The following is a 20,565-nucleotide window of genomic DNA, read 5'->3' as shown; positions in this document are numbered from 1 at the left end:
GAATTCTAGAGGGTATAGTGGAAGAAGGGATGGGATCTGGAAGACGACAGAAACAAAAAAACCTCCTCTTATCCTCACTGCTTTTGTCTATCTTTTGACATGATACCATGTCATCTGACGGTAGTAGAACTTCAGTTTTTTTGCTACCCAGTATTCACTTCTCTTTTGGAAGACATTAGCACCCCAATTTTGCCTTGAAGAAATCAACTCTTTATTGCTATTAGCCCATTAGCTTTACCCTACCAGGATCCCAGCCCATGAAGTATATTGAGCCAATCATGATATTCTATCCCTCAGTTCAGTGGTTGGTTCAAAAATGGGCTCATGTCCTATGTTATTGCAATTAAAGCCTACAAGACTAAATTTCAGAACTTTTGTGTGATTATAAAGGAAGTGGGCTTTCTCTCATAAAAGCTGGAGGCTGAGAAGACTACTATGTGGAGCCTCAAGAGAGAAGCAAAGCAGGAAAATGGATCCTGGTAACCATTCTGAACTGAATTAAGTCTTATTCCTAGGCTTCTAGTAAAATGAATAATTAAATTCTCTTTTATCAGCTGTTACAGCTAGTTTGGATTGGGTTTCCCATTAGTTGTAATCCAAATAACACTAATACACTAAGTCACCCTCTCTAGTTGGCTAGCTCAATCAAGCTCAGGCAAGAGAAAGATGTGCCCTGAGTCCAGATTCTCTAGGAGATCCACCAACATCAAAGGTTCATACTGTTGAATTTTCATGAGAAGCATATAGGCCTCCTTCAGTACATCCACGGTCTCAGAGCCACTGAGCAGGATTTTCTGGATGATGTGAGCCACAATTTCTCTGGGTGGGTAATGCTGGGGTGACACAAAGTCCATCAAAAACTGCACAGTCCCCAGTGGAAAATTTTCTTCAATGGTGTTTGTTACCATTCTTAGTCTTCGATGAGGAATGGGTTCTAATTTTTGACTTTTACTCTGTAGAGATAAAAATAAACCAATAAGAACAGGTTTCTATAGACATATGTACACAGGATCTGAAACAGATTCAAGACAGCAAAATTTTCCATGCATTTGAAAAATTAATAAAAAATAAAAAGACTGAAAAGCCTTATCTAAAAAACTTTCAACGACATGGAAAAATACTTAAGTTAAAAAATAAGAATTCAAAGTTCTACATATAATATGATTTCATCTGTGCTAAAAGCACAGAAAAGAAGTACAAAAGAGTCAAGAGCTAGCCTAAGTAGATTTTGGAGTGAAGGTGGGAAGATAGGGTAGCTGTGATACTATTATCAGATACTTAGATAAAGAGAGGGAGACACAGAATCCCAAGCAGGCTCCAGGTTCTGAGCTGTCAGCACAGAGCCTGATATGGGGCTCAAACTCACGAACTGTGAGATCATGACCTGAGCTGAAGTCGGACGCTTAACCGATTGAGCCACCCAGGTGGCCCGAAAGATGCTTTAAATATGTTTTATTGTTAAAATAAGATCCCGTTTTATTGATTTACTGTTAACAGTAAATGTTAAGTTGCTTCCCTCCCACCTCCCAAAAGTATGTATATAAAGACTGGGAGAGAATATGTGAAAAGTGGTTTTCTATTATCTGGGGTGCTGGAATTAGATGTTTTACCTCTATACGTTCTTCTGTATGTTGCCATAATAGATACATATTACTTTCAGAATCAAAAGGAAAAACATGAAAAAGTTTTCTGACATCAGAATATATTACCAATGACGATAATTTTTGAACATTTGACTTATCCTCATCTTAATTCTCACAACCCTACTACTACTATTATTATTCCTATTATATAGATAAGGAAGCTGAGGTTTAGAGAGTAAGGACTTGTTATGCAACAAATGTCAGAAGCTGGTTTCACACATGGGTGGTGTAATCCCATATCTACCCTCTAAATTCATACTACCTCTCAACAACAAAACCAATAATAATAAATATATTTTTGTTAAAAATCCCCATTAAAAGATTTTAAATGCCTATGTATAAAAAGGCAACTGAGCAGCAAGTATTATTTTTAAAATCTGAGAATAAGTATTAAACTTATTATTTTACTTTATTATTTTTTTAATTTTAGAGAGAGAGAGAGCGAGAGAGAGCACGTGCACGAGTGGGGAAGAGGGGCAAAGAGAGAGAGAGAAAATCTTTTTTTAAATTTTTTTTTTAACATTTATTTATTTTTGAGACAGAGAGAGACAGAGCATGAACGGGATAGAGTCAGAGAGAGAGGGAGACACGGAATCTGAAACAAGCTCCAGGCTCTGAGCTGTCAGCACAGAGCCTGACGCGGGGCTCGAACTCACGGACCGCGAGATCATGACCTAAGCTGAAGTCGGACCCTTAACCGACAGAGCCACCCAGGCACCCCGAGAAAATCTTAAGCAGGCTCCATGTCCAGTGCGGATCCGATGTGGGGTTTGATCTCATGACCCTGGGATCATGACCTGGGCCAAAATCAAGAGCTGGATGCTCAACTGACTGAGCCACTCAGGCACCCCAAGTATTAAATGTAAAACATCAACCAAAGGTCTGACAGCTTATATATGACAGTAAAACAGTGATGACTAGAATTGTCCTTCCAGAAAATCTTCCGGAGAAGTCTAGTTAGCTTTCCTTATGCCTCAAATCACCTAAGGGTAACCCTTTATCTCACTGATCAGAGACCAATACTGTACATGTCATGTAATGAAAATTAAGAGCCAGAGAAGAGAAGAACAAACAATATTGCTTTTGTGACTATTTCACATGTGAGGCACTTTACCTATATTTGAACCTATATTATGCATTTCTTGCCTACAAATGGGGACATCTACAGCAGATAAAGTTTACAAATTCTTTTGATGCCCATATACTTAAGGGGAACTAAGACTTATAAAGTATTTCTTTAGGCCTTGAAAGGTGGCTTTGTGCTTTATGTATTTACTTTTAGGTCAAACAACTTTATGATATGAGCATTATGACTTATTTTAGAGTAAACAAAGAAAGACTCAGAGGAGTTAAGGCCAAAGGCTGGTAGGCGGCAGGCAGCGTGGGGACTGGCTAAGAAGTTCTGGGGGGAAAACGACCTGGTTGAAGAAGTACTTATTAAAAGCCCAAAAGAAATAATAGGAGAGACCAAAAAGATTTACAGATGGATTCTAGATGGCCGAAGTTCTTTAAGGTAAGAAATAAAGATGAGGAAGAAAAATCCCCTTTGTTTGGCCTAACTGCCATCTTATAATCCAAGCTGTGTTTACACAGAAAGGGGATGTGGTGTCCCATTTGCATCTACTGGCGGCCTCGCTACTTTGTGCAGCACTTACAAAGCACTACGGCCTTGACTAAGGAAACACAAACTCTCTCAAGTCCTCCAAATGCTCTTGATAATGGACTGATATATCACCATCCTGAGGCAAACCCACAGGAATAAAGAGAATGAGCTAGGGTAGTTAGGGAGAGTCATTCAGAAAGAGAAGACATAAAACGTATTAGAAGATACAACAACAATTAAAATGAGAGAAAAAAATTCAATCTTCAAGGCCAAATCGATGTGAATGCCTGATACAGGCTACATGGGACTCCTGATTGCTCCAAGAATGCACCTTCTGAATTCATGGACTACCTCAAGCCAGTCTTTTTTTTTTTTTTTTTTTTTAAGGTTTATATATTTATTTATTGTGAGGGAGAGTGAGCCTGAGCCAGGGAGGGGCAAAGAGAGAGAGAGAGAGAGAGAGAATTCCAAGCAGGCTCCACATTGTTGGTGAAGAGCCTGACTTGGGGTTTGACCTCATGAACCATGAGATCATGACCTGAGCTGAAATCAAGAGTCAGAGGCTTAACCAACTGAGCCACACAGGTGCCCCTCAAGCCAGTCTTCTTAACATTGAGAATATGGTTACGGATGATGAAAAAATAGCTTCATATTGTAAAACCTAGCCACAAACTTTTTCTTACATCTGCTAAGAAAAGCATCTGGTTTAGTTCTCACAGCTTAATAAAGACCAATGGGAAGTAGCATTTCCATTAAAATCTTTTTTTTTAATGTTTATTTATTTTTGAGAGAGAGAGAGAGAGAGAGAGAGAGAGAGAGAGAGAGAGGAAGTGTGCATGCACTCATGAAGAGGAGAGGGGCAGAGAGAGAAGGAGACAGAGACTCCCAAGCAGGTTCTGCACGGTCAGTGCAGAACCCGATGGGGTGGGAGGGGGGTCAGGCTCGAATTCATGAACTGTGAGATCATAACCTGAGCTGAAATCAAGACTTGGTTGCTTAACTGACTGAGCCAGCCAGGCGCCCCTCCCATTAAAATCTTAAAACTGAATTTCCTCCTCAAAAGTCAGAAAGTAATAATTTTGGAAGCACTGAAGTGTCAAGGGTCTCACTATTTCTGTGATTTGGGAGCTGTAATAAGGGCATCAGGAAGGGAAAGACATAGGAATTGAAGAGAAGCATTTGATGAAGACCTATAATGAGCCAGACACTCTAACAGACACTTTTACATATGTTATGTCATTTAATGATCCTGTCAGGTATGTTTTTATCTCCATTTTACATATAGGAAAGAAGCTAAGGCTCAGAAAGGTAAAGTGACTTCTACAGTGCCAGTTTTTCACTGTGGGGGTGAAATCTGAACCCAGGTCTGACTACACTAGATGGTTCCACAAGTGGAGGAAAGATAAAAATATCAAATTTATACTGGGCCTGTTCTTTCATGCATATTTATGCTAGGCCTATACAAAGGACACCTAATCCCTAGGGGAAGACATATTAGCTCACCTCTCTTGTGTCTTTATCTGGTATTAGTGTCTGGAAGAAGAGGTGATGCACTGGAGGTCGTAAGAAGTACTTCAGTCTATGCAGGCATGGTCTGCTGTATAACCCACCTTGTGGTGTTCGTGCTTGTACCTGGGCAGACTCGGGGTTAGCAGGCTCTGACAGTGATCTCTCTTTTCTAGCTGGTGTTTCTGTAGCAGAGAGCCAAGGAACTTTCTCTAAGGAAGTTTCAAACTGTGGAGACTGTGGACTGGGAGAGGACCTTGGAGAAGATGGAGCTGAGACATCCATAGGGATGTCATGGTTCTGTATATCATTTTGGGGAGGGTCAGGCCAGTCTTGTCGTAAGTGAGGCAAATCTCCAAGTGAGTGTAGCATGTCTCCTGGCAAGCAAGGCACGTCTCCAGCTGAACGGAACATATCTCCTGGGAAGTGTGGGACTTCGCCAGGTGAACGTGGCACGCTTTCTGGTGACTGTGGCGCATCTGCTGGTGACTGTGGCATGTCTGATGGTGACTGTGACATGCTTACTGGTGACTGTGGCACATGTCTTGGTGACCGTGGCACGTCTTCTGGCGACTGTGGTGTGTCTCTTGATGACTGTGGCACATCTCCCAGTGACTGTGGCATATCCCGTAAGTGTGCCACATCTTGTGGATATGATATGTTTTGAGGTGGGCCTGGTACATCTTGAGGTAGGCCCAGAGAGTCTTGAGGTGGGCACAGTGAGTCTTGAGGTGGGCTGGGTGAGTACTGAGGTCGCCACGATGAGTCTTTAGGTGGGCTTGGCACCTTCTGCTGAGGGCATGGCGTCTCTTGAGGAGGGCATGGAACTTCTTGAGGCGGGTGAGGCAAAGCTTGTAGTTGGCACTGCATGGTTTGTGGTGGGCATGACAAGGCTCGTGGTGGGCACGAGGAGGCTCGTGGTGGACAGGGTGAGGCTCGCAGCGGGCATGGCAAGGCTCGCAGTGGGCATGGCAAGGCTTGTGGTGGGCAAGGCACATCTCGCTGTGGGGTTGGCAAGGGTGCCCTCTGATTGCTGCTGCTACCATTATTGCTTGTTGGGGAATGGGAGTGAACATCTGAAGATAGCTGTAGGCTTGCCAAGAAGCCAAGGTCACCTTTGAATGCAGTTGAGCTGCAATTTGGCTCTGCTGCATAAATAGAGTCCCCACTGACGGATGTAGGAGGTTGTGGACCTTCAAATGCGGTTTCTTCCAAAAGGTCCAAATCCACAGGATCGCTGTTAATGATTCTCCGTGCTGCAGGCCGAGAGCTTCTGTCTACCCGCCCTTCCATCACCTCTTTGCTGGAGAGGCTGGCACATGTCTGAAGACTGGCTGGCTCCTTCTGGGAAGGAGCAACAGGTTCTAGGGTCAAGTCAAGAGTGGCAATAGGTCTATTTTCTTCTTCAGTTCTTGTCAGGTCAATCACACAGAGTCCACTGCGATCCTTTGCCCTTGGTCTGGTTTCTCTGGTTAAGTCAATGAAATCCTGTTAAAATATTATGAGAATATAAGTGGTCAAGTAGGGAGCCTTTGCTTTATCTAAGAAGATCTGCATCTGAGCTTTTAAGGATAATCATATTTTACCTTTTCACTTCATTGAAAATTTATACATTTTATATACCATAAGCATTAGTATTTCCTTTGGTCAAAATTTTGCTACTGTCAATCTGTCAATTTCTATACCATCTTAAATTATCCAAATGCCACATGCATATAACTGAGGGCATAGTGGGAAATTTTTTCTGATCCAAGGTAAATAGGGGAGTAGTAGGGAAGACTGCAACCTTAAGTCACAAGGGAAAAAGCAACCTTTGTTTGGAAAAGCAACTTACTTACAACAGAAACTAAAGAAGGTAAGCTAATATAAGAGAATCTACTATGTGCTAAGAACATGTTGAGTGCTTGCACGTATCTTTAACTTTCACAATATCCCTGTCAGGTAGGCCTTATAATCTCCATTACACAGATGGGGAAAATGGAGTTCAGAGGAGTTAGGTCATTACCTAAGGATTATACAATTAAGTCACAGACACACACATTCAAACCCAGGTCCGTTTCCTTTTTTCTCTGTACAACTTCATTCAATATATAATTAGCTTATAGTCAGATATGTAGAGTAAGGCAATAACAGTTATAAAACCAACAGTGTAAGTCTGAGCCCTAACTAGGTTCATTATTGGAAAACCTCCTATCTTTACCTCCATTCCTTGCCAAAATGATTAGGTACTTCATAAACCCTAATGACACCTGCCCATGGTACTAAAATCAATCTCTGTGCCATACACATGTTAAAATATTGTACTCCCTTCAACTCTCAAAACTGTCTCAGTGTGGATGAAAATTAATAGCCTAATTATCCATCAATCTCATTGATGAATATGAATGCAAATATTCTCTATGAAGTATTAGTAAATCCAGTATTTAAAAAAAAAAGTTCCATTTCTGATCAGAAGGGCTAGCTAGATACTCTGATCAACCTAATAAAAGCGAGAAATTATATACAAATGTAAAAACACGGGAGAGGTTATAACAAGAAAAACTGACCAAAAAGAAAGCCAGTGTACCTATATTAATGTCAGACAAACTAGATTTCAAGGAAAATAGTGTTACTAGAGATAAAGAGGCTACTGTACAATAAAAGACTTATTTCATCAAGATATAATAATTTTAAAACTATATGCCTAATAACAGTCTCCATAAAGCAAAAACAGATACAAGGAGAAAAAGGAATATCCAGTCATTGTAAGAAACTTTTACATGTCTTTCTGGATTGATAGATTACTCAAACAAAAAAATTATTATTGATACAAAAGATTTGAACACTTTTTTAAAAGTTTCTATTTTGAGAGACAGAGAGAAAAACAGAGGGGTGGGGTGGGACAGGGAGAGAGAATCCCAAGCACGCTTTACACTGTCAGTGCAGAGCGTGACGCAGGGCTTGAACTCATGAACTGCGAGATCATGACCTGACCTGAAATCAAGAGTTGGACACTTAACCGACTGAGCCACCCAGGTACCCCAAGATTTGAACACATTTAGTAAGCTTCATCTGAAGGACTCAGAATAGATATTCACAATTACATGAAATATTTACAAAAATTGACCACAAACCAGGAGTCAAAGTACATCTTAGTCAATGTCAAAAAGATTATCACTCAGGCCAAAATACTATTAGGCTAGGAAGCAGCACAAAAGGATAACTAGGAAAAACTCCATATAACTGCAAATAGGTCAAAGGAGGAATCACAAATTAGAGAAATTTTAGAACTGAACCATAACAAAAATACCAGTTATTAAAATGTGGCATGCAGAATCACTATGTAGAAAAAAATGCACACTTACACACTTAATTAGAAAAGTGGAATGGAAGAAAATTAACGTGCTAAGCACAAACCTTTTGATAGCAGAAAAAGGAACAAATACCCCAAAGAAAGCAGAACAGAGGAAGTAAGAGCAGAAATGAATGAAACAGAGAGCACAGCAGAGAAGTGCAACAATGTTACAGGTTGTTCTTCTAAAAGATTATTAAAATTGGCAAACATGGAGAAGAAATTTGAGAACAAAGGCACAAATAACCAATATTAAGAATGAAAATAGGACAAAATTACAGATGTTTTTAAGATAAAAAAGATTAGAAGATGTTATGAATAATTTTATGTCGAAAAAACTTGGGAACTTGGATGAAACAGATAAATCCCTGGAAAAATAAAGCTTAGCAAAACTGACTCAAGAAGCTGGGTGATGGGTACATGGGGGATCATTATACAATTTGCTAAATTTTTCATGTTTGAGATTTTCCTTAATGAAAAGACATTTTTTTTTCAACGTTTTTTATTTATTTTGGGACAGAGAGAGACAGAGCATGAACGGGGGAGGGGCAGAGAGAGAGGGAGACACAGAATCGGAAACAGGCTCCAGGCTCCGAGCCATCAGCCCAGAGCCCGACGCGGGGCTCGAACTCAAGGACCGCGAGATCGTGACCTGGCTGAAGTCGGACGCTCAACCGACTGTGCCACCCAGGCGCCCCTGAAAAGACATTTTTAAGTTGACTCAAGAAGAAAGAAAAAAATCAAAATAGTCCTTTAACCAATAAAGAAATAAATCAGTAGTTGAAATTTTTTCCATCAAAAAACTCCAGGTCAAGGTGATTTTAGAAATCATCTGTTTAGTTTTGCTAAAAATTCAAGGAAAAAATTATTCTACTTTTATACAAGTTATTTGAGAGTATCAAAAAATGAAGGGCTACCTCTGACTCCTATTATGACTTAGCATACACTTGATACAAAATCTGAAAGAAGGAAATGTTATAAGTCAATATCACTTGTGTACACAGACATAAAAATTCTAAACAAAACACTATTAAACTAAATCCAGCACAACCGAGATGAGTTTACCTAGGAATCACAGCTAGCTTAGCATTAAAAAAAAATCAATTAATATAACTCATCACATAAAGGAGAAAATCATATGATCATGTGAAGAGGCCAAAAAGCATTTGATAACACATTCAACATCCATTCTTAAAAAGAGGGGAAAAAAACCCCCTCAAAGTAGAAATAGAAGAAAACATACTTATCTATTAAAAGTTATTTCCAAAGCACATATAGTAAACGTTACACTGAAACACTGAAAACATTCCCTGTAAAATCAGAAGCACATCAAAGATGCTTACTGTTGCTAATTCTATTCAGCAGTGTACCAATGTTGTATATGCAATGCAGGAAAATAATGATATAAAAATTGTAAAAATTAGAAAATAAAACTGTCCTTCATGAATAATATGATTATTTACATGAAAAACTCAAAAGAATCTATAGATAAATATCAGAATAAGAGCATTTATCATGGTTGTTGGATATAAAAATTACATTTTTTAATACTTCAACAACAGTAGCCTCATGTTGTATAACTCCCACATCTCACAACTTCAGGGGAAATCATTCATATTATATTCTATATGAATTATGCCATCTAGGGCAAAATTCTAGGCAATCCATACAATATCAACACAAAAAACATATACATGTATATGAATGTGTTTGTATATATCTGTATACATATGCATGTGCACATATGCACACACACACTACAGGTGGTAGTTATTTTTTTAAACATTTGTTTACTTATTTTGGGAGAGAGCGTGCATGTGAGCAGGAGAGGGGAAGAGAGGGAGAGAGAAAATCCCAAGCAGGCTCCACACTCAGTACAGAGCCCGATGCAGGGCTTGATTCCACAACCATGAAATCAGAACCTAAGCTGAAATCAAGAGTCTGACACTTAACTGACTGAGCCACCCAGATGACCCCCCCTTTAAAAAAAAAAGTTTATTTATTATGTGGTAGTTATTTTTGTGGGTTGCCAAACATTTCCATGATGCATGGTAGACTGTAGTTCCTGAATCCCATGACTAGGTGGAGTCGTGTGATTAATTCTGCCCAATAAATTATGAGAGGAAGTAACATGTATTACTCCTGGGCTGGGCCTTTCTGGATGCAGACACTCCAAAGGTTTCTTTTCCTTCTGATGTGTCTGTCTCATGGCCATGTTCAAGATAATGGCAACTCTGTCAGCCTGTGTCTCCACAGGACTATGATATGCAGACATCCCTCCTCCTCTACCCCACCTGCAATGGGCATGTAGTAGTGTGAATGGAAATAAACCTTGTTTTAAGCCACAGTATAACATAGCTTATCCTGACAAACTCAGTACCTGGGAACAAATTTAACTAGAGATGTGCAAGACCTGTGCAAAAAAATATTATGGAAGCATAGAAGAACACGAACATAGGCCTAAATAAATGAAAGTATATACCATTGTCCATGAATTAGAAGACGCAATGTAATAAATATGCCATTCTCCCCAAACTGACATACAAGTTCAGTACCATCTCAATGTCTAAGCAGGTTTTACTGAGGAACTTAGAAGTTACCTCTAAAATTTGAAAGGAAAGGGGCGCCTGGGTGGCTCAGTCGGTTGAGCATCCGACTTTGGCTCAGGTCATGATCTCACAGTTCGTGAGTTTGAGTCCCGCATAGGGCTCTGTGCTGACAGCTCAGAGCCTAGAGCCTGCTTCAGATTCTGTGTCTCCCTCTCTCTCTGCCCCACCCCTGCTTGTGCTCTGTCTTTCAAAAATGAATAAATATTAAAAAATTAAAAAATAATAAAATAAAATAAAATTTGAAAGGAAAAACAAAAGACCAAGAATAGCCAAGACAATTCTGAAGAAGACAGTGTGGTATTGGCACTAGATAGTCAAACAGATAAACGGACAGAAGAGCAAGTTTACAAACAGACCCATACATTTAGAAAAATTTGATTTATGTCAGAGGTGGTATTAAAGATTATGAAGAATGGGGTGCCTGGGTGGCTCAGTCGGTTAAGCGTCCGACTTCAACTCAGGTCACGATCTCGTGGTCTGTGAGTTCGAGCCCCGCGTCGGGCTCTGGGCTGATGGCTCAGAGCCTGGAGCTTGCTTCTGATTCTGTGTCTCCCTCTCTCTCTGACCCTCCCCCGTTCATGCTCTGTCTCTCTCTGTCTCAAAATAAATAAACGTTAAAAAAATTAAAATAAAAAGTGTTTAAAAAAAAAAAGATTATGAGGAAAAGGATGGAACTTTAAATGGTACCACTATCCATTCAGAGAGAAAAATGAAATCAGATCTTAACTTCATGCCAAAATCATAAATCAATTTCAGATTTATTAAAGAAATGAAAAACCCAGTTAAAATTTTTTTAGGAAAAAAAACAAGAGAACATCTTTATAATATTTGTGTAAGGAAGGATTTCTTAAGATACAAAGGGTCAACCATAAAAGAATATTTGACTACATCAAAATTAGGACTTACTGTTTATCAAAAGTACCTTAAAGTTGTAAGACAAGCCACAAACTAGAAGGAACTTGGCAGTGACTGACTTGGGAATACTATGTAGAGAAGAAAATGACTAATTAAAGGCACATGCAATAACATTAACTGTTTTGGAAGATTTTATTTATTTTTTATTTATTTATTTTTAATTTTTTTTAACGTTTTATTCATTTTTGAGACAGAGAGAGACAGAGCATGAACGGGGGAGCGGCAGAGAGAGAGGGAGACACAGAATTGGAAGCAGGCTCCAGGCTCTGAGCCATCAGCCCAGAGCCCGACGCAGGGCTCGAACTCACGGACCGCGAGATCGTGACCTGAGCCGAAGTCGGCCGCCCAACCGACTGAGTCACCCAGGCGCCCCTATTTTTTTTAAGTAATCTCTACACCCAACTTGGGGCTTGAACTTACAACACGGAGATCAAGAGTTGCACACTCTACTGACTGAGCCAGCCAGGCACCCCAACAGTGATTAATTTTATAAACATAATATTGAAGCTAAAAGAAAAACAAAAGAGAATAACATACAATATGATTCTGTGATATTGTGATATACAGTAGTCCCCCCTTGTCCACAGGGGATACTTTCCAAGACCCTCAGTGAAGGTGTAAAATCGCAGATGATACTGAACCCTACATGTTTTCTCCTATGCATACATTCCTATGATAAAATTTAATTTTTAAATTAGGCAAAGTAAAAGATTAATGACCGTAACTCATAATAAGAGGAAACAATTATCACAATATACTGTAATAAAAGTTATGTGATTGTGGTTTGTCTCAAAATAACTTCTTGTACTATACTCATCCTTTGTGTGACGATGTGAGATGATAAAATGCCTATGTGATGAGATGAGTGAGGTGAATGGTGGATGCAGGCGTTGTGATGAAGTGTTAGGCTACTATGGACCTTCTAATGATATGTCAGAAGGGAGTCATTGTCTTAGAAACTGCACCTGACCCTGGGTCACTGAAACCTCAGAAAGTGAAACTGAAGAAAGGAGGGGACTACTGTCTTGGTCCTTATCCCTGGTTACCGGCAGAACTCCAGTAAACCCCTGTAATTTGCTGAGTGATAGGGTAAGAGGATTGTCTTTTGTTATTCATAAGTCCCTTTCAACCATACCTGAGTTTGCTAATGACTGAAAACCCCTACACAGCTTCAGTATTGGGGCTAGTTGTCAGAGGAACCAACCAGGCGTTTAGAGGGTTAGAATTTTCAGCCCTACTTCCTCAGTCTCTGGGGAGGGGAGAGGAGCTGGAGATTGAGTTAATCACCAATGGCTAACGATTTTAATCAACAAGACTCATGTCATGGAGCCTCCATAAAAACCCTAAGCAACACTTTGGAGAGCTTCCAGGTTGGTGAATACATCCACATACCAGTAGGGAGGTGTACCTCAAACTCCAGGGGGTCAGAAGCTCCTGCACTCGGGGACCCTTCTGGACCTTGCCCTATGTACCTCTTCATCTGGCTGTTCACTTGCATCCTTTATAATAAACTGGTAATAGTAAGTAAAGTGTTTCCCTGAGTTCTGTGAGCTGTTATTATCAAAACTTAGGAAGGGGGTCATGGGAACCCCCAATTTATAGCCAAGTTGGACAGAATGGTGGGTAACTAGGGGCCCAACTACTTGTGACTGGCATCTGTATGGGGGGCAGTCATGTGGGACTGAGCCCTTAACCTGTGGGTTCTGCACTAATTCCAGGTAGTATCAGAATTGAGTGAAACTGTAGGGACACTCAGTGATGTCCAGAGTTGGAGAATTAGTTATTATAAGGAAAAACTCCCCACACGTTTGGTATCAGAAATAATGTGAACAGAGAAATAGTGTTTTCATTTAGATTCCGTTCATATAAAGTCCAAAAATAGGCAGAAGCAAACTATATTATTTAGATACACACATATAGTAAAACTATAGCGAAAAGCAAGTGAGCATCATGAAAATTAGGAAGTAGTTGAGAGGAGGAGGGTGGCAAGGCATGGAGGTAGAATATACGTTGAACAAAGAAACATATCTACAACTTTTATAATACAGGCAATATGGCTGCATGGGCTTTAACTTAATTTGTTCTACTATATGTTTGCTTTATACATTCCCTCCCCTGCCGCCCTGTGTGTGTGCGTGCGATGTATATCTATATACACATATATTTTTTTAAGTTTACTTATCTATTTTGAGAGAAAGAGTGGGGGGAAGGAGGGAGGGAAGGAGAGAGACAGAGAGAGAGGCAGAGAGAGTGAATCCCAAACAGGTTCTGCACTGTCAGGGCAGAGTCTAACATGGGGCCTAAATTCACAAACCGTGGGATCATGATCTGAGCTGAAACCAAGAGTCAGACGCTTACCGAATGAGTCATTCATGCACACCTATACACATATTTAAAAAAAAAAAAAGAAAGTTAAAAAGTCTGTGGAGCAAACTTCTTAGGAAATTTCAAGACCCACGTGAAGAAAACTTTAAAAAAGCCCATTTAAGTAAGGATCCTAAATGTCTAAATTCATGAAAACACTATTCTACCACTATCGTGTAGAAAGATGCAGCATTGTAAGATAGCAAATCTTTCTACGTTAATCTGTTCATTTAAAAAGCTGAGGATTTTTAGAAAATATGACAGAATGACATTAAAGTTTAATTATAATGTGTGAAATTTTGATTAAGAAAATAAAAGTGTTGCTAATTAACAAATGGAGGGAAGCCTTTCACAATATATATGTATATCACATCACCGCAATGTATACTTTAAATATCTTATAATGTTATTTACACTTCAATTGAATTACTAAGGCTGAGATTAAAAACAAACAACTTTAAAAACGTGACAAAAGCCAGAAAAACTGGCAAATAATGAGCCGGGGACTAACACTACCTTAGAGTACTTGAATTTCTTGGATTGGTACGTATAACTTTTTTTTAAATGTTTATTTTTTGAGAGAGTGCAAGCGGGGGAGGAGCAGAGAGAATGGGGGACAGTGCAGAGCTTAGTGGACTCTGCACTGACAGCAGCAAGCCCATTGTGTGGCTCGAACTCAGGAACTGCAAAATCATGGCCTGAGCTGAAGTCAGATGCTCAACCAACTGAGCTACCCAGGCACCTCAGTACATGTAACTTTTATGTAAATTAATAAAACTTTAGGGGTGCCTGGGTGGCGCAGTCGGTTAAGCGTCCGGCTTCAGCCAGGTCACGATCTCGCGGTCCGTGAGTTCGAGCCCCGCGTCAGGCTCTGGGCTGATGGCTCAGAGCCTGGAGCCTGTTTCCGATTCTATGTCTCCCTCTCTCTGCCCCTCCCCTGTTCATGCTCTGTCTCTCTCTGTCCCAAAAATAAATAAATGTTGAAAAAAAAAATAAAAAAAAAATAAAAAAAATAAAACTTTAGTTTTTAAAGCAGCTTTAGGTTCACAGCAAAATTGAAAAACTTCAGAGCATTCCCATGTACTCCTCTCCCCACATACAATCTCCCTCACTATCGGCATCCAATACCACCACGGCACATTGGTTACAACTGATGAATCAACATTGACCCATTATCATTACCCAAAGTCCATGGTTTACACATTAGGGTTCACTCTTGGTGTTGTACATTCTATGGGGTTTGACAAATGTATAATGACATGCCTGGAAAACCCTTAATATTAGTTCCTCCTATTTCTCTCCCTTCCCACTAACCTCCAGCAACCACTGATCTAACTTTTTACTATCTCCATAGTTTTGACTTCTCCAGAATGTCACATTGTTGGAATCACAGAGTAGGTAACCTTTTCAGATTGGCTTCTTTCCCTTAGTAATATGCATTTAAGTTTCCTCCATGTCTTTTCAAGACTTGATAGCTCATTTCTTTTTAGCAACGAATAATATTCCAGTGTCTGGATGTACCACAGTTTACTTATCCATTCACTTACTGATGAACATCTTAGTTGCTTCCCAGCTTTGGTAATTATAAATAAAGCTGCTATAAATATATGTGTGCAGGTTTTTGTGTGGACACAAATTTTCAATTCATCTGGGTAAATACTAAAGACCACGACTGCTGGATCTTATGGTAAGAATATGTTTAGTTTTGTAAGAAACTGAACTGTACCATTTTGCATTCCCAGCAGTAGTTAATGAGAGTTCCCTTTACTATATATCTTCACCAGTATTTGGTGTAATCAGTATTTTGGATTTTGGCTATTCTAAAATCCAAATGTAGTAATATCTCATCCTTGTTTTAATTTGCAATTTCCTAATGACATATGTTGTCGAACATCTTTTCATATGCTTACTTGCCATCTGTATACTTTCTTGGGTGAGGTGTGTGTTTAGGTGTTTTGCTATTTTATTTGAAGTTTATTTTTATTTATTTTGAAAGAGGGAGATAGAGAGCAAGCAAGGGAGGGGCAGAGAAAGGAGACAGAATCCCAAGCAGGCTCCATGCTGTCAGAATTCACAAACTGTGAGATCATGACCCGAGCTGAAATCAAGAGTCAGATGCTTCTTAACTCACTGAGCCACCCAGGTGCCCCAGATATTTTGCCATTTTTAAATTGGATTGTTCGTTTTCTTATTGAGTTTTAAGAGTTCTTTGTATATTTTTGATAACAGTCTTTTCTCATATGTGTCTTTTGCATACGTCTTCTCCCAGTCCGTGGCCTGTCTTCTCATTCTCTTGATGTGGTCTTTCGCAGAGCAGTTTTTAATTTTGATGAAATTCAGCTTAGCAATTATTTCTTTCATGGATTGTGTCTTCAGTGTTGTATCTAAAAAGTCATTGCCCAAAGTCATGTAGGTTTTTTCTACTTTATCTTTTAGGAGTTTTATAGTCTCACATTTTACTTTTAGGTCTATGATCTATTTTGAGTTAATTTTTGCTGAGGGTGTAAGATGTTTGTCTAGATTCTTTTCTTTGCATCTGAATGTCTGGTTGTTCCAGCACCATTTGTTGAAAAGACTATCTTTGCTCCATTGAATTACTTTTGCTCCTTTGTCAAAAATCAGCTTACTATATTAATGTGGGTATATTTCTGGGCTTTCAATTTTGTTCCACTGACCTATTTGTCTATTCTTTTTACACTGTCTTGGCTACTGTAATTTGTAGTAAGTCTTGAAGTCAGGTAGTGGCAGTCCTCTGTTCTTCTCCTTCAATATTGGATTGGCTATTTGCAGTCTTTTGCCTCTCCCTATAAACTTCAATCACCTTATTAATATCTACAAAGTAACTTGCTAGGATTTTGACTGGGATTGTGTTGAATCTATTGACCAAATTTATAAGAACTGACATCTTGACAATATTGAGTCTTTCTAACCACAAACGTGCAATATTCCTCCATTTATTTAGTTGATATTTCACCAAAACAATATGGCACTGGCACAACAGAGACATAGATCAACAGAACATAACAGAAAACCCAGAAATAAACACACACCTATATGGTCAACTAATATTTGACAAAGCAGCAAAGAATATGCAATGGGAAAAAGTCTCTTCAGCAAATCGTGCTGGGAAAACTGGACAGCAACATGCAAAAGAAACTGGACCACTTTCTTACACTATACACAAAAATAAACACAAGATGGATTAAGGACATAAACGTGAGACCTGAACACTTCAGCTTTGTAATATAACTTGAAGTCTGAAATTGTGATGCCCCAGCTTTGCTTTTCTTTCTCAAGATTGCTTTGGCTATTCAGGGTCTTTTGTGGTTCCATACAAATTTTAGAATTGTTTGTCCCAGTCCTGTCAAAAAATGCTGTTGGTATTTTGATACGGATTGCATTGAATGTGTAGATTGCTTTGGGTAGTACAGATATTTTAACAATATTTGTTCTTCCAATCTCTGAGCATGGAATGTCTTTCCATTTCTTTGTGCTATCTTCAATTTTGTCACCAGTGTTTTATAGTTTTTAGAGTACAGGTCTTTCACCTCTTTGGTTACGTTTATTCCTAGATATCTTATTATTCTTGGTGCAATTGTAAACGGGATATATATTTTTTAAAGTATGCTGTATACCCAAAATGGGACTTGAATCCATGACCCCAAGATCAAGATCACACGCTCTCCCGACCGAGCCAGCCAGGCACCCCATAAATGGGGGTTTTCTTAATTTCTCTTTCTTCATTTTTGGTCTATAGAAATGCAACATATTTCTGTACATTAATTTTGTGTCCTGTGACTTTACTGAATTTATCAGTTCTAATGGTTTTTGGGTGCAGTTTTATGGGTTTTCTATATATAGTATTGTGTCATCTGCAAATAGTAAAGATTTTACTGATTTGGATGCATTTATTTTCTTTCTTTCCTTTATTTTTCTCTTCTCTCTTCTGTCCTCTCCTCTCTCTCTCTCCCTTTCTTTTCTTTCATTTTTTCTCTTCTCTTTTCCTCTCTCTCTGATTGCTGAGGCTAGGACTTCCAGTACTATGAAGAACATAAGTGGGGAGAGTGGACATCCTTATTCTGTTCCTTACCTTAGGGGAAAAGCTCTAAGTTTTTCCCCAGTCAAGATGATGTTAGCTGTGGGTTTTCATATATGGCATTATGTTGAGGCATGTTCCCTTTAAACTTACTTGTTGAGGATTTTGTCAGGAATGGATGTTGTACATTGTCAAATGCTTTTTCTCTGTCTACTGAAATGATAATGTGGTTCTTATCCTTCTCTTACTGATGTGATGTATCATGTTGATTGATTTGCAAATATTGAACCACCCTTGCAACCCAGGAATTAAACCCACTTGATGGTGGTGAATGGTATTTTTAATGTATTGTTGAATCCAGTTTCCTAGTATTTTGTTGAGGATTTTTGTATCTACGTTCATCAGGGATATTCAACTGTAGCTCTTTTAGTGGTGTCTTTATCTGGTTTTGGTATCAGGGTAATGCTGGCCTCATAGAATGAATTTGGGTTTTCCTCTTTTCTATATTTTGGAATAGTTTGAGAAGAGCAGGTGTTAACTCTTCTTTAAACGTTTGGTAGAATTAGCCTGCAAAGCCATCTGGTCCTGGACTTTTGTTTGTTGGGAGATTTTTGATTACTGATTCAACTTCTTTGCTGGTTAAACAAGTCTGTTCAAAATTTCTATTTCTTCCTGCTTCAATTTTGGTAGGTTATATGTTTCTAGGAATTTATTTCTTCTAGGTTGTCTAATTTGTTGGCATATAGTTTTTCATAATGTTCTCTTGTGATTGTATTTCTGTGGTGTTGGTTGTTATCTCTCCTCTCTCATTTGTGATTTTAATTTGAGTCATTTCTCTTTATAAGTCTGGCTAGAGGTTTATCAATTTTCTTCATTTTTTTTCAAAGAACCAGCTGATTTCACTGATCCGTTCTGTTTGTTTGTTTGGTTTTGGTTTCTATACCACTTATTTCTGCTCTAATCTTTATTATTTCCTTCCTTATGCTTGTTTGGTTTTTGTTTGTTCTTCTTTTTCTAGCTCCTGTAGGTGTTAAGGTTGGGTTGTTTATTTCAGATTTTTCTTGCTTCTTGATGTAGGTCTGTATTGCTATAAATTTCCTTCTTAGAGCCACTTCTGCTGCATCCCAAAGGTATTGGACCATTGTTTTCACTTTTATTTGTTTCCATGTACTTGTTTATTTCTTCCTTTATTTCCTGGTTGACCCATTCATTGTTTAGTAGCAGGTTATTTAATCTTCATGTTATTTGTGGTCTTTCCCGATTTTTCTTGTGGTTGACTTCTAGATTCATAGTGTTGTGGTAAGAAAAGATGCATGGTATGACTTCGATCTTGAATTTGAGGCTTGTTTTGTGGGCTAATATATGATCTATTCTGGAGCATGTTCCATGTGCACTTGAAGAGAATGTGTATTCTGCTGTTTTAGGATGGGATGCTCTGAATATATCTGTTAAATCCATCTGTTCCAGTGTGTCATTCAAAGCCATTGTTTCCCTGTTGATTTTCTGTTTAGATGATCTGCCATTGATGTAAGTGTTGTGTTGAAGTCCCCTACTATTATTGTAATATTATTGACTAGTTCCTTTATGTTTGTTATTAACTGTTGTATGTGTTTGGGTGGTCCTATGTTGGGTGCACAGATATTTACAACTGTTATATCTTCTTGTTGGATTGTCCTATTATTATATAGTGTCCTTTTTGGTCTCTTGTTACACAGTCTTTGCTTTACAGTCTATATTGTCAGATCTAAGTATTACTAACCCAGTTTTCTTTTGACATCCATTTGCATGATAGGTGTTTTTGCATCACCTAACTTTCAATGTGCAGGTGTCTTTAGGTCTAAAAGGAGCCTCTTGTAGGCAGTATATAGATGGGTCTTGTTTTTTTTATCCAATCTGTCACCCCATGTCTTTTTTTTCCCCCGTTACCTTATGTCTTTTGATTGGAGCATTTAGCCCATTTCCATTCAAAGTAATTATTGATAGATATGTAATTACTGGCATTTTAATATTTGTTTTGTGGTTTTTCTAAAGATTTTCTCTGATCCTTTCTTGTCTTTCTTTCATGGCTTATTTTCTTTAGTGATATACTTGGATTTCTTTCTGTTTATTCCTTGCGTATTCATTAGCTTTTGATATATGATTACCAGTAGGTTTCTACATAACCTCTTCTGCATATAGCAGTCTATATTAATTCGATGGCTGCTTAAGTTTGAGCCTATCCTTTACTCCTCTCCTTCCCCCACATTTTAGGTATATGGTCTCCTATTTTATATCCTTTTATTTTGTGAGTTCCTTGATTGAATTTTTAAAGAAGTGTTCATATTTACTGCTTTTTTATTATCTTTATAGTGTCACTCCTTTCTACTAAAAGAATCCCCTTTAATATTTTGCAGTGTAGGGGAGTAGCCAACATGGCCGAACAGCATGGAAGTTTTTTTGTGTCTTGCGTTCATGAAATACAGCCAGATCAATACTAAACCATCCTGCATACCTAGAAAACTGACTTGAGGATTAACACAACAATCTGCACAACTTGAACCACAGAACTCAGTAGGTAT

At 38.7% G+C, this 20,565-nt stretch overlaps 1 protein-coding gene across 1 annotated transcript in view; it reads right to left on the bottom strand.

The window, feature by feature from the left end:
- Window positions 1–20,565, bottom strand: part of SIMC1 (SUMO interacting motifs containing 1) — a gene marked incomplete at its 5' end in the record, with an annotated part of 82,387 nt that overhangs the window by 40,334 nt on the left and 21,488 nt on the right. The window contains 2 exons of the mRNA XM_040492890.1: window positions 706–953; window positions 4,750–6,240. Of these exons, the coding sequence (XP_040348824.1) occupies window positions 706–953; window positions 4,750–6,240 (1,739 nt within the window). The remainder of the gene's footprint in view (window positions 1–705; window positions 954–4,749; window positions 6,241–20,565) is intronic.

This window comes from Herpailurus yagouaroundi, unplaced genomic scaffold (assembly GCF_014898765.1).
Source record: "Herpailurus yagouaroundi ecotype Mexico unplaced genomic scaffold, PumYag 29, whole genome shotgun sequence".
In the NCBI taxonomy this organism is placed as follows: domain Eukaryota; kingdom Metazoa; phylum Chordata; class Mammalia; order Carnivora; family Felidae; genus Herpailurus; species Herpailurus yagouaroundi.
This window is presented reverse-complemented; position numbering and strand designations above follow the sequence as displayed.